General features: G+C 37.5%; 1 protein-coding gene across 5 annotated transcripts in view; it reads left to right on the top strand.

Annotated features, from left to right (window-relative positions):
• The window catches only part of FOXJ3 (forkhead box J3), a 176282-nt gene that overhangs the window by 142750 nt on the left and 19905 nt on the right, over nt 1–13627 (top strand). For all 5 annotated transcript variants that reach the window (XM_012434696.2, XM_012434699.2, XM_012434693.2 and 2 more), the window contains 3 exons: nt 2036–2164; nt 6192–6366; nt 10429–10845. In XM_012434696.2, the coding sequence (XP_012290119.2) occupies nt 2036–2164; nt 6192–6366; nt 10429–10845 (721 nt within the window). The remainder of the gene's footprint in view (nt 1–2035; nt 2165–6191; nt 6367–10428; nt 10846–13627) is intronic.

The raw sequence follows: 13627 nt of genomic DNA, 5'->3' as shown, positions 1-13627 counted from the left end.
ACAAGGTAGAATAGTGGATTTAAACAAAACAGTATCAAAGATTTGTTGATATGGTTTCAGATTCCACACTGTAACTAATATTTAAAAAATTGCTACATGTCATGTTTCCATGTAGTATCAAAGAAGATCTGAAAAGCCTTTTAAAATAATCTTTCACCACGTTTTCTTTCTATACTTCTACCCAAATAACATATTGCAACAGATTGAATGCAGATGTAGATATGAAAATCTAGCTGTTTTCTATTAAGCCAGACAGAAAAGGGATCTGAGACTAATGTTTGAGAACTCCTGTTCTCTACAACTGGGTAGTGAACATACATGGATATGCTGATTTTGTAATTTGTACACCTTACTTACATTATATATATTTAATAAAATTTTTATCCTCATGAATAAACTAAGGAGTTGTCTAAGATGATGGAGGATATTTCTGGCATGAGAGATAAGCAACTGAGCATGGACAAGAGAGAATGAGCAGCCAAGTAAATGACAATGGGATGCTTATAATTTGTTGATATTGTTGTATAGCTTTTTTTTTTTTTTTTTTTTTTTGAGACAGTCTTGCTCTGTTGCCAGGCGCCAGGCTGGAGTGCAGTGGCTTGATCTCGGCTCACTGCAACCTCCGCCTCCTGGGTTCAAGCAGTTCTCCTGTCTCAGCCTCCAAGAGTAGCTGGGACTACAGGCGTGCGCCACCATGCCCAGCTAATTTTTGTATTTTTAGTAGAAATGGGGTTTCACCATGTTGGCCAGGATGGTCTAGATCTCTTGACCTTGTGAACCGCCTGCCTCAGCTTCCCAAAGTGCTGGTATTACAGGCGTGAGCCACTGTGCCCAGCCTGTTGTATAGCTTTTTAATTATTCCTGAGTGCAGTGAAATTTACATGGGAAATATTTACCAGAAAAATCTTGGCCAGAGTTTTAATTTTATTCACTCTTATTTTTTCTTATATTCTTTTCCCTTATGTGTTTCCTAGACAATTAACTGTTCCTAACTGGTGTCATTGCAGAACAATTTAGGTTTGCCTGAAGCAAAGAGGCATTTGTGCCTAGTTTTCCACTTATTGGGCCTCTTAACAATTGTCAGTGAGCATTGAGCCTGACCCCATTTTCAGCACAGACAGAAGGATGGTCAGCTGGTTACTGAATTCAGCAAATGCTTATTAACTCTACACTGAGCAAAAAACACTATGGTTTGTGATTACTTGTTGGGATCGCGAGGTAAATCTAGTGGTAGATGAAAGTATGCTACAAATAAGACCATAAAACCAAATGTATTAATTATTCTCCTGGAAATAGGTGGGTATAAAGTTGGCAGTAGAATCTGAACAAAACTTTGAAGAATAGTTAGGCTAGTTTTCTATTCTAAAAATACCTTTTCTTTTGTTTCGAATTAAAAATTATGTCTATCTAATGCTTATTATAGACAAACTCAAGCACTGTAAAAATATACACAAATGTAAAAGTCTTCAGGAGTCCTCAGCCCCTTCCAGATAACTATTAACAGTTTGACAGTTTTTTAAAAAGTTGGATCATATGTTTATGATTTTATCAATGTGCTGAACAGTGAAGTGTCCAACTTTCAGTATTAAAAATTCTGTGATGCCTGTGATTTTTTTAAAACAAATTTTTTTAATATGTGCTTCTTTTTGATTTCTAAGATTCTGATAGAACAGTAATTTTGCTTAAAGCCTGAGCAAAAATTTGTGCATTATAGAAATATTTAATAGAGTAAAAATCTATTATATTCTTTTCTTATTAAATGTTTATGGGCTAATTATACCTGATAATTATGCCTGGTAAATTCTGCTATAAATTTATGTGCCTATAAAAGACATGTTCTTTAGTTTGAGTGTTGAGAAAATTATTTTATGATAAACATGAAGTTAGCCATATGAGGCATGGAATTGGGGTAAGCATCTAGGGAAAAGCCACTGACATTTTCTTCTTGTCATATGCCTGCTGAGTTGTATTTTTACAGAGTTGCCTAACAAGTATTCCTTATATTCAGTTGTGGTTTTTTCTTTTTTCATTTTAGGTAACATTGTATAACAATGATCAGGATGGTAGTGATAGTCCCCGCAGTAGCCTTAACAACAGTCTCTCAGACCAGAGTTTGGCATCTGTTAATTTAAACAGTGTTGGAAGTGTGCATAGTTATACACCGGTAAGTCTTGATGAAGTTAACATGTTTTTAGTTATTCATTTAGTACTTAAAACTAAGCCAAACATAATTGAAATGCAAATAAAAAAATAAGATACGTTTTTCTCACTAATCAATTTATTAACTCGCTAAGATCAAACTAAATTAGAGGAGATTGTAGCTCAATAGTGTTTTAATTTGGTACCATATTAGATTTTTTAAAAATGGTCGTGCAGTGTTAACAGATTTTGGTCTACTTTATTCTCTCTGTTCTGTGTCCAAGAGAGAAGCAATTGGAACAGGAAAAAAAATGCACTTTAGTCAAGTAGAGCGATAGTTGGCGATATTCTGCACTTCCTTAGAAAAAGAGCTTAAAAAATGTGTGTATCAACGTGGTTTTCAGCTGTAGACCTGAGAAGGGAATTCTGTAAACCCCAAAGGTTAGGGTGGCCTGAGATTCAATTGTTAACTACTCTTGTATTTTCAGTTTGGATCCAGGGGAAAAAAAAAAGCCATGCTATAAAGGGACCTGTGTGTGAATATACTAATTTGTTACGTATTACAAGAACTTGACTCTTAGGTTATCTGTTATTTATTTTCAAACTACCTGGCAACTGTTTTCCTCAGTGGGCAGATAACAGAGCCCAAGAGCTACACACCACATTGTTTGTCAGTGTAAATGTGATCTTACCAGGTCATTCCCTGTTCCGGGATGAGTAAATAGGAAAAAACTTAGTCAGGACAAAGATAAAAAGGGAGGGACCCGAGAGAAAATAACACAAGGAAACTAATTACATAGAGAGCAGAATTAAAATTCACATTGAATGTGGGAAAAGAAAAAGTTGCCTCTGCAAAATTATTATTGCTCTATAAAAGAAAATAAAATATCCCACAATGGAGAAGAAAGAAAATGGAATAAAAAGTATGTGAAAGAAGACAATAAATATGGAGAACTGAGAATTATAGTTGTCGCTATAGAAGAAAAAGTTGGTATAGAACCAGTTTTCAGAATAAGCAGATTTAAAGAGTTACTGAGTTCTAGAAAAAATTAATGGGGAAAAAAACCTATACAGTTAGCCCTCCATATCTGTAGGTTCCACATCCACAGATTTAACCAAACCTTGGATTGAAAATATTTGAACAACAAAAAAATAATTTAAAAAAATAACAGTACAGCAATAAAAAAAATACAGGATGGAATGAGGTGGTTCATACCTGTAATCCCAGTACTTTGGGAGGCTGAGGCAAGAGGATCGCTTGAGACCAGGAATTTGAGATTGGCCTGGTCAACATAGTGAGACCCCATCTTAAAAAAAAGAAATAGCTCGACATTGTGGCATGCATCTCAGGAGGCTGAGAAGGGAGAATCACTTGAACCCAGGAGTAATCATGTCATTCCTCTTCAGCCTGGGCAATTAAGTGAGTCCCTCCCTCCTTCCTTCCTTTTATAAAAAAGAAAAAAGTATAGTTTAACAGCTATTTACAATATATTAGGTATTAATCATCTAGAGGTGATTTGAAGTATATGGGAGGATATGTTACATCATTTTATATAAGGGACTTTGAGCATCTACAGATTTTGGTATCTTACTAGGTTGAGGTTCCTGTAATCAATCCCTCATGGATACCAAAGGACTACTGCATCTAGATACATCATGGCAAGTTTTTAAATTTCATAAGTAGTCACCCATATAAATACTCTAACAGAATAAGTAAATTATATATAAAGAAACACAAATCAGACCTCCCCCTCTCTTTTTCTCTCACTTTTTGGAGACCGAGTCTTGCTAATTTGGCCAAGCTGGTCTCGAACTCCTGGCTTAAGCAATCCTCCTGCCCTGTTGGGTTTCCAGAGTGCTAGGATTACAGGCAGGAGCCACCATGCCTGGTCTCAGGCTTCTCTTTGATACTACTAAATGCCAGAAGATAATGGAGCATTGTATGAAGAGTTTTGAGGGAATGGGTTTGGAATAACAAATATTACACTCAGTTAAATTTTTATTCATATGTGAAGGCAAGAGAAAGACATTCTTTGATATGCAGAGCTTAGAGAATATCCTGCCTTTGTTTTTACACATCTTTCCTGAAAAAAATTAACCCCATCAAGAGGTAAATCAAATTAAAGAATAATGATAAAGTCAATTTATAAAACAACTAGTTGGAACATTGAAGCAAACTAAGCAAAGATATAAAATAATTTTAAGTTGCTTTTTGAGTAATTTAAGTGTAAAAAATCTTGACCAAAAGAAAGCAGAGAACACAGTCCAGTATCAAAAAATAGTATAAAAGGACAAATTAAAGAAGCATTTATAGAACTAGGTGACAGAAGTTAAGAGTTAACATGGTCATTGTGCCAATAAATGTAAAAGGGTTAAACTGCCCTGTTAAAAGCTAGACTTTGTAGACTGCTTTTTTTTTGTTTTTGAGATGAATCTCGTTCTGTTGCCAAGGCTGGAGTGCAATGGGGCGATCTCAGCTCACGGCAACCTCTGCCTCCCAGGTTCAGGCGATTCTCCTGCCTCAGCCTCTCAAGTTGCTGGGATTACAGGCATGAGCCACCTGTCTGGTTTTTATATTTTTAGTAGAGACAGGGTTTCACCATGTTGGCCATTTTGGTCTCGAACTTCTGGCCTCAGGTGAATCTTCCCTTCTTAGCCTCCCAAAGTGCTGGGATTATAGGCATGAGCCACTGTGCCAGGACCTGTTGTTTTCTTTCAACAACAAGATGTCAAATGGTTGAGCAGTCCCTAAGCAACAGTGCCGTGGCAGCTGCTGGTTGGGTTTGTCACATCCATATAGATTGATCCTGTAAGGCCGCAATGAGCCCACATGGATTGAGATACTTTTATTGCTTATATAGACAGTATAAACTAGGTTAGCATGATGTCAACTCCCTACATCCCACGTGACAGTACCAAAACAGAGGACCAAATGATAGACAGCTCAAGTAGTAGCTCACTCTGTAATAGACGAACAAATTCTGTAGGGCAGTCAAGCAGTTTTATAACCTGCAGCTGTACCCTAAGGGAGTAAGGCAGAAAGTCCCATGCCTCACTCAGCCTGGGAGGTAGATGAGAAACTGTGTTTTGGCAACCTCTCGCAAGATAGAAAAGTGGATGTGTAATTGCCCCATGGCCATCTCCTGAAAGACATGAGGGCTAATAAGAATTTTCTCCTCATAAGAACACTTGTTCCAGAATAATCACAGGGTGTTCCACCAAGACTTAGGTCATCCTGCCATGGAGCCAGCCTTTCCTGCATGGTTTTTGTGGACATGTGTAAGGTCATTAGGGTGCCAGTGGAGGAGACATTTTCTATGTAAAATTCATCTTTTTCCATGTTACTGCAGACTCCTTATGAGCATCATTTTGAATGGCTACATAAGTTTCTCGTCAATGTTCATACCTTAATTTTTCACAACACTAAACAAATGGTAGTTTTTCACCCTTTCATATAGTATGTAGTCTTTAAGAAATACAGATGATTATCTTTTATTAATTTTGTCTCTAGTTTTGCTGCTTTTAAAGATAAGTCTTCCCTGGAAATGAAGAGTTAGGCATATTTAAACTCCTTGTTGCTTGGGCAGAGCCATACATCTGACTCATAGTACTCACAGTATTTGGGTTTGTATACTAAAAAATTAATTGAATAAATGAAAGAAATGTTAGTAGCTTTATAGTTAGTGGAGTTTGAGATAAAATTGCTTCTGTAGAAATCAAGATTGAAGGTTCTATAGAAAGCCTAGAAGGATTCTAGGCCTAACTCATCACTTATTTGTATGATCTTAGGCAAGTTATTTAACTTCCTTGAACTCTTTCTTTCCCTTCTGTGAAATATGGAAGTTGGGTTAGATTTCTACAGTTCTTCAAGATTCAGTTTAACTGTTTTGCTTTTTGTTCTTTATACTTTAACAGACAATGGGAAAGCCTAAGACAGAAGAGTTATTTTCTTTGAATTTCAGTGTTGGCACTGTTTTCAGTTATATATTTTATATCATAAGCCATTTGTAATATAGAGACACTGAATTAGTTGTGTTTTCTTTTAATGTTAGGTGACAAGCCATCCAGAATCAGTCTCTCAATCATTAACTCCTCAGCAGCAGCCACAGTACAACCTTCCAGAAAGAGACAAGCAACTACTTTTCTCAGAATATAATTTTGAAGATCTTAGTGCCTCATTTCGGAGCCTTTACAAGTCAGTTTTTGAGCAGTCACTTAGTCAGCAAGGTGAGTTTTCTTAAAACCTTTTTTATAACAAAGTTTTATTTATTTATTTTTTTGAGATGGAGTCTCACTCAGCCACCTAGTTTGGAGTGCAATGGTGCGATCTCGGCTCAGTGCAACCTCTGCCTCTCAGGTTCAAGAGATTCTCCAGCCTCAGCCTCCTGAGTAGCTGGGATTACAGGCTTGTGCCACCACATCTGACTAGGTTTTTTGTATTTTTAGTAGAGACAGGGTTTTACCGTGTTGGCCAGGCTGGTCTCAAATTCCTGACCTTAGGTGATTCGCCCACCTTGGCCTCCCAAAGTGTTGGGATTACAGGCGTGGGCCACCTCGCCTGGCTAGTTTTATTAAGGTTTTAGAATTATTTCACATGACAGCTGTTATACTCGTAATCTTAGAATGTTATCATGACAATAAGAATCAGATAATTATAATTTGATCTTTGTGCCTTTACTATGTTTTATTTATATCATAGCCCAAAAATGGCAGATAAATTTCATCTTGCATGCCCACTTACTTGTTTACTAGTGGCATCCAGGAGCACTGTATTAAAGAATTCTGACACTGCATCTATACCGTATGGGAAAGACTACTCTATTAATTAGTAGTATCTGGCATATGAAGTGTTTGAGTGGTGAATGTTGCACCACAAGAATAGATTGTCCCTTGCTTTTGTTCTGACTGGTATTAGCAAAAAGAGATAGCTTTCGGAATGTGGTAGCACCAAATTTTTGATTTTGTGTGTGGCACTTACAAATTAATACATCAGCTACTGGTAAACTCTGGGTCATTGTGTTACACAATATACTTAAATCAGTTTTTAATATGAAAAGTGACTTTAGTTGGGATGCACTGTTACATCTCAACCAAATGCTAGATTCTTGCTGTAATATGTTCTTGTACCATTAGCTGCTGGTTTAATTTTAAACAGAGGATAAAGATGTCACATTATCTTTTCCCCAAAGACGACTAGTCAGAAATTGTTGGGAACGCTACTGTTGAAGCATTTCCTGGTTACTTGTTTGGCACATTAACTTTTTGTACCCTGTGTTTTCTGCTGCTGTGTTACAATACCTTAGAATGGGTCATTTATAAACAACAGAAGTTTATTTCTCACAGTTCAGGAGGTTGGGAAGTCAAGATCAAGAAACCAGCAGATTTGGCGTCTGGCGAGGGCTTGTTCATTCATAAATGGTGCTTTTTAGCTGTATTCTCACATGGAGCTGAATGCTGTGTCCTCATGTAGCAGAAGACATGGAAGGACAAAAAGTGACTAGCTAGTTCTCTTGATGCCTTTTGTAAGGCCTAATCTCTAATTACCTCCTAAAGGTCCCATTTTTTTATTTTTTATTTTTTGAGAAGGAGTCACACTGTGTCACCCATGCTGGAGTGAGCGTGATCTCAGCTCACTGCAACCTCCACCTCCTGGGTTCCGGCAGTTCTCTGCCTCAGCCTCCTGAGTAGCTGGGGTTACAGGTGCCTGCCACCACATCCAGCTAATTTTTTGTACTTTTATTAAGGGCGGGGTTTCACCATGTTGGTTGGGCTGGTCTTGAACTTCTGACCTCGCACCTGCCTCCGCCTCCCAAAGTGCTGGGATTATAGGTGTGAGCCATTGCTCTTGGCCTATGTCCCACTTCTTAACAAACATCATCACCTGGGGGATTAAGTTAAAACATAGGAATTTTGGAGGAACACATACATTCAAACTGTAGCACCCCAACTCAGAAAGTTTACATGTTCACAGCAGTGAACAAAAACAGAAATCCTTGTCTTTATACTGTTTGCATTTTAATACTTACTGTCAGTTAATGTTAATATTATATACTAGTGTTATAAGTAACAGTTATGTTATATACTGTTTATATTGATGAATATTGATGATGTGTATGTGAAGTGGCTTTTTCTGGTTAGTATTTGAGTTTAAAGTAAGGTTGATATGTTTTCTCAGCTTTTAACTTAAGCTTTTTATGTATAAAAGTGTAAAAAGAACTAATAGAAGACTTTGCTAAGCAAATCCAATCTTGGTGTTCATAACAGAACAATAAGAGCTTTGAAATAACAATGATGGCAATTTCTGAAGCCCATAATTCCATTCCATCATGCATTTAAAAAAAAAAAAACATTGATAGGAATTCTGGGTTCTAGTCCAGGTTCTACCGTAAAGCCAACTAAGTTAACTTCTCATCTCTGGACCTCAGTTTCCCCATTTGTACAATAAAGAGGATTGGATTAGATCAGTGATTTTCACATTGTTCTCTTCAGAGGCCTTGGCTTTTGTAAACATCTTAGGGACTGTAGGAGGAGAAATGTGCAGATGCAGAGGTAGACCTAGTGAGATTCCTTCCCCAGCTTCAAAAAAAAAAAACTTTATTATACCTACCAGCTTTATATATTGGGCTTCTGGAGAGATATTTTGCTTTATTTTTTAAAAAATTATTTGAGATTTAAAATGTTGATATAGATGAGACCTTGGTTCTTTTATAATATGCTAGGATTTTATTGAAAATTGATAATGAAATTACTGCTTTCTTTGATCTTACAGTAATAACCCTATAGATTCCTTCTACATGACAATTTTGTAGGGCCAAGGCAAGAACTTTTATTAACTCTTCTACCAAAAACTTGGTAGCTTTTAAGGTTATCTTGCAATGCACTCAAATACAGTTTTACTACTAATGACAAATATGAGAATAATTTTATCTTTTTAAAAAGTTTCATTCTTTTACTGATTGATATTATCTTGTGTTTTTTTATTTAGTGTAATTTTTTTAATGTTTGGTTCAGCATAACGTTGCATCGGCCACCCTTTGGGATTTGAAAATAGTCTAGTTACATAGAACCAAATGTTGCAATAAGATTAACTACCTGCAAACCAAACATATATTATCTTTAACATTAAGCACTTTTAGCTTAATCATCATTGTGGCAGCTAACATTTATTGAGTTCATCCTGCAGCTTGTACCTTCACTATGGCATTTAATCCTCATAATGACTCTCTGAAGTAGGTGCTATTGTTTATAGTTGAGGGAACTGTGGCTTGGAGAGGTTAAATAACTTTCCAAAGTTAGTGTGTAAATGTCAATGCAGAGAATAACTACTTTCTGATACTGTAAAGTTTACACTCTTAACCCCTAAGCTTTTAATGTGACTCAAGAATATGCCATAGGAATAATGAAAAAGAATAGTGGAGATGGCTGCCTTGTTTTGTTTAGTCTTAAGAATCCTAGCCACTTTCAGCCTTAAAGTTTTTGGAGTAGTCATTGATAAGAGATCAGAAATCACTGGGCTTTTATTTCTCCCCTCCTCTTCTATCAAAGCCTTGGTCTTTATGTCTTCAGAGAGCCATCCTGGCTGTGACCTTAACAACTTTTCCCCTAATATTTACTTATCTTTTATGACTCAATTCAGGCACTGTCTTTAAAAGAAAGGCTTCTTGCTGAGTGTGGTGGCTCACACCTGTAATCCCAGCACTTTGGGAGGCTAAGGTGGGCGGATCACCTGAGGTCGGGAGTTCGAGACCAGTTTGACCAACATGGAGAAACCCTGTCTCTACCAAAAATACAAAATTAGCCAGGCATGGTGGCACATGCGTATCATCCCAGCTGTTTGGGAGGCTGAGGCAGGAGAATCGGTTGAACACGGGAGGTGAAGGTTTCAGCAAGCCGAGATTGCACCATTGCACTCCAGCCTGGGCAACAAGAGCAAAACTCTGCCCCCCGCCCCCAGAAGGCTTCTCTACATTTTGAGCCTCCTCCTAGCTGAACAGACAAGGAGCAAACTTTTCATAATCCTCTGTATACTTTAGCTTTAGTACTTATGTTTTTGGTCATAATCTCATTAAATGTCTGTCTCTTCCACTTGAGGCTGGGGAATTATACTTATCTTCTCAATAACCCCAGAGCCTAGTGTATAGTGATGTTCCATAAGCATTTGTTAAATTGAAACAGTGTTGCTTCCTGGCATCCTATGCTTTTGTTATGTTAATAATTTTACAAACGTATGTCATAAAATACAACTGAAATCTGACCATAAATGCTCTTGCTTTCTCTGACTGTTTTTAGGTTTGATGAACATCCCTTCTGAGTCTTCCCAGCAGTCGCACACTTCATGTTCCTATCAGCACTCTCCCAGCAGTACAGTGAGCACTCACCCACACAGCAACCAAAGCAGCCTGTCTAACAGTCATGGGAGTGGCCTCAACACCACGGGCAGTAATTCGGTTGCACAAGTCTCACTGTCTCACCCCCAGATGCACACACAGCCGTCTCCACATCCGCCCCACCGACCGCATGGTTTACCACAGCATCCGCAGCGTTCCTCGCACCCAGCACCACACGCACAGCAACACAGCCAGCTCCAGTCCCCTCACCCTCAGCATCCCTCTCCACATCAACATATACAGCACCATCCGAACCATCAGCATCAGACGTTAACACATCAGGCACCCCCACCCCCACAACAGGTATCCTGTAATTCTGGTAAGTTTTTGTCTCCTGGCTTGTGTTTGGCTAACTGTGAATCAGAATCTGTCCTTTGTTATTTGGGGCTCATGTAGTATTTATTACCAAAACCTGTTTTCATCTGTTTTTGTGTGTGTGTTTCTTTGCTCTAATCCTATAGTTGTAACTCATTTAATTCATAGACTGACTGGGGATTTTCTTGATTAAAGTTTATTGTGGCAACATAGGGGCAAACCCAGCAACCCTTGCAGGTTTTGCTTTTAACTCTTATTTTGTTCTTCTGCCCATTTAAACTGTTTTTGTGAGCATTTGAAAGGAGAATGAGACGCAGTCTACACTCTTCTTGTGATACAGTGTGGTATAGAATAGAGAGTATAGGTTTATGTTGGAAAATACCTGTATTTAAATCCTCGTTATGGCTCATGTGACCTTGGGCAAGTTACTTACTTCTTTTAGCCTTATTATTTTCTCATCTACATAAATGGAGCTAAAATATTCTGGTATACAGTACCGTTATGAGGATCATACTGAAAATACAAATAAGAAATGCCTAGACTAGTACTTTGTATTTTTATACTCATGAATGATCTCCTTTTCTTTGCTTATTCCTGCCAAGTATCTCATCTCAGAATGATAGATTGCAAAGGAAGAAAATGTTCTTATATCCCACTTAAGAAAAAAAAAATCTGTTGCTCTTAAGATAGGTCTTGATGGTTTGTGGTGAGGTGCTTAACTGACATTGCTTGCAGGCCAGGCAGTCTTCACACTGTGGAACTCTAAAGGGGTGCCATGGACATAGACGCTAAGGTAGATAGAGCCCCATAGAGTCTTGCAGAGTTCAAGTCTTTCCCCCAGTTTGCCTGGCTGTCCACTTACCAACCATATCACTAATGAGATTTTTATCCTAGAGGGAAGATTTTTAAATACTAGACAGTGCTGGTTCTTATTTACTTAAGATGGAAAGTTTTTACCATTATTTTAGGTACTTAAGACTATCATCAAGAAAATGAGCTTTAAATAGTGCATACCGTCTCTTATATTGTAACTTTACTTATAACTTAAAATTTTCTGGAGCTATTTCCTTATTTACCAAATGGAAAAAATAATGTAAGTTGTTTTGGAGAATTAAGTAACATATAAAAATGTATAGCAGGCTGGGTGTGGTGGCTCATACCTGTAATGCCAGTACTTTGGGAGGCCAAGGCGGGAGGATCACAAGGTCAGGAGATGGAGACCATCCTGGTCAACATGGTGCAACCCTGTCTCTACTAAAATACAAAAAATTAGCTAGGTGTGGTGGCACACACCTGTAGTTCCAGCTACTCAGGAGTCTGAGGCAGGGGAATCCCTTGAAACTGGGAGGCGGAAGTTGCAATGAGCTGAGATTGCACCGCTGCCCTCCAGCCTGGTGACAGGGCAAGACTTCACCCGCCCCCTCCTCAAAAAAAAAAAAAAAAAAAAACATAGAAGTAAGTGGACCTGGAACCTAGTAAGTCTTTGATAAGTGTTAATGTCACATTCCTTCTCTGTCCCACAGTTACTCATGAAGTTTTTTGGGGGCCCAAAATCTGAAATTAAAGCCATCTTCATAGCATTTTTTCTTTTTTGTTGTTTTACCATAACAACAAAAATTCAATGCATATTTTAAAAATCTGTCAAACGGATATTTTGATTTTTTGTTTAACAGTTGATTTTGTTTGCCTAGTTACTAATTCTAAGTAGGCTCTGGAATAAAACTGAAAATTGTATATGGATCCTACCTTGATGAAATATTTCTTACATCTTGAAATGATTTTTAGATATATGCCTAGAGAAAAACTTATATAATAACAGTTTAAACTCTTTTCTTACCTAGTTAATCATTATTGTGTATCTTTGAATGTTGATATGTTCTTCAGAAATTTAAGTCTGTTCTTAATATGATTTTAGGGATTGACTAATAAATAGAGACTGAGTGTCAGTAGAAGTCTGATTCTCTAATCATACTCTTTTTTTTCCTCAAGTCTAATGATTGCCAGGGGAGAAACAAGTATGGTTAGAGCTGAAAACAATCCACGATATGCCCTTAGTGTTCTGTTACACACATGGTAGCTTACCAGAGAAGGAAAATAGACTTCCACCTTGGGAAGTTAGGAATAATCATTGTGGCTGTAATAATTCCTCTCTGTGAATTATACATTTCTTCTTATAAGATGAGACTACGCAGATTGTCTTTAATAAGGAAGGAATGGAGGGAAGGGGGAATGGAAGTGGTTTGAGTGCTCATTATGTACTTGTCAATTTAGATATGTTATCTTATATTATCCTCCCAAATCAAGTATAGATTACATTTTATGTATAGGAAAAGTGCAACTAAAAAAATTTTAAGTAATTTGCTTGGATCACACTGTGATAAGCAGTAGATCTGGGGTTTATATCCTGACATGTCTGATTTCAAAGCTTATAACACCAGTTATTCTAAAAGGAGTAAAATTAGTGGACATTTACCAAGTGGATAGGGTTTGCTCACCCAGTCTCCTCAGAGTTTGCTTTATTTTTATTTGCCAAGTCAGTATTGATTAAAGGAGCCTCCCTTTCCTTCCACCCACAACAACACATTAGACGTGGCAAGTTCCTGGTCATAATTTCATTTCAGTTAACCTTTTTCCTACCCTGACATTTTGACTGCCTCAGTTTTGTTTACCTCACGAGATCTGAATTCTAGTACTGCTTTGGCTGTTGTATTACCTAAGTGACTTAAATCATGTAATTCCTTTGAACCTTGGTTTCCTTATCCATGAAGTTCTTCTTGAACTAAAGG

The sequence above is a fragment of the Aotus nancymaae genome, unplaced genomic scaffold (assembly GCF_030222135.1).
Source record: "Aotus nancymaae isolate 86718 unplaced genomic scaffold, 86718_ANA_hifiasm-v0.15.2.pri h1tg000007l, whole genome shotgun sequence".
Lineage (NCBI taxonomy): Eukaryota > Metazoa > Chordata > Mammalia > Primates > Aotidae > Aotus > Aotus nancymaae.
Note: the sequence above shows the minus strand (reverse complement) of the source record. Positions and strands in the feature narration are given on the sequence as shown.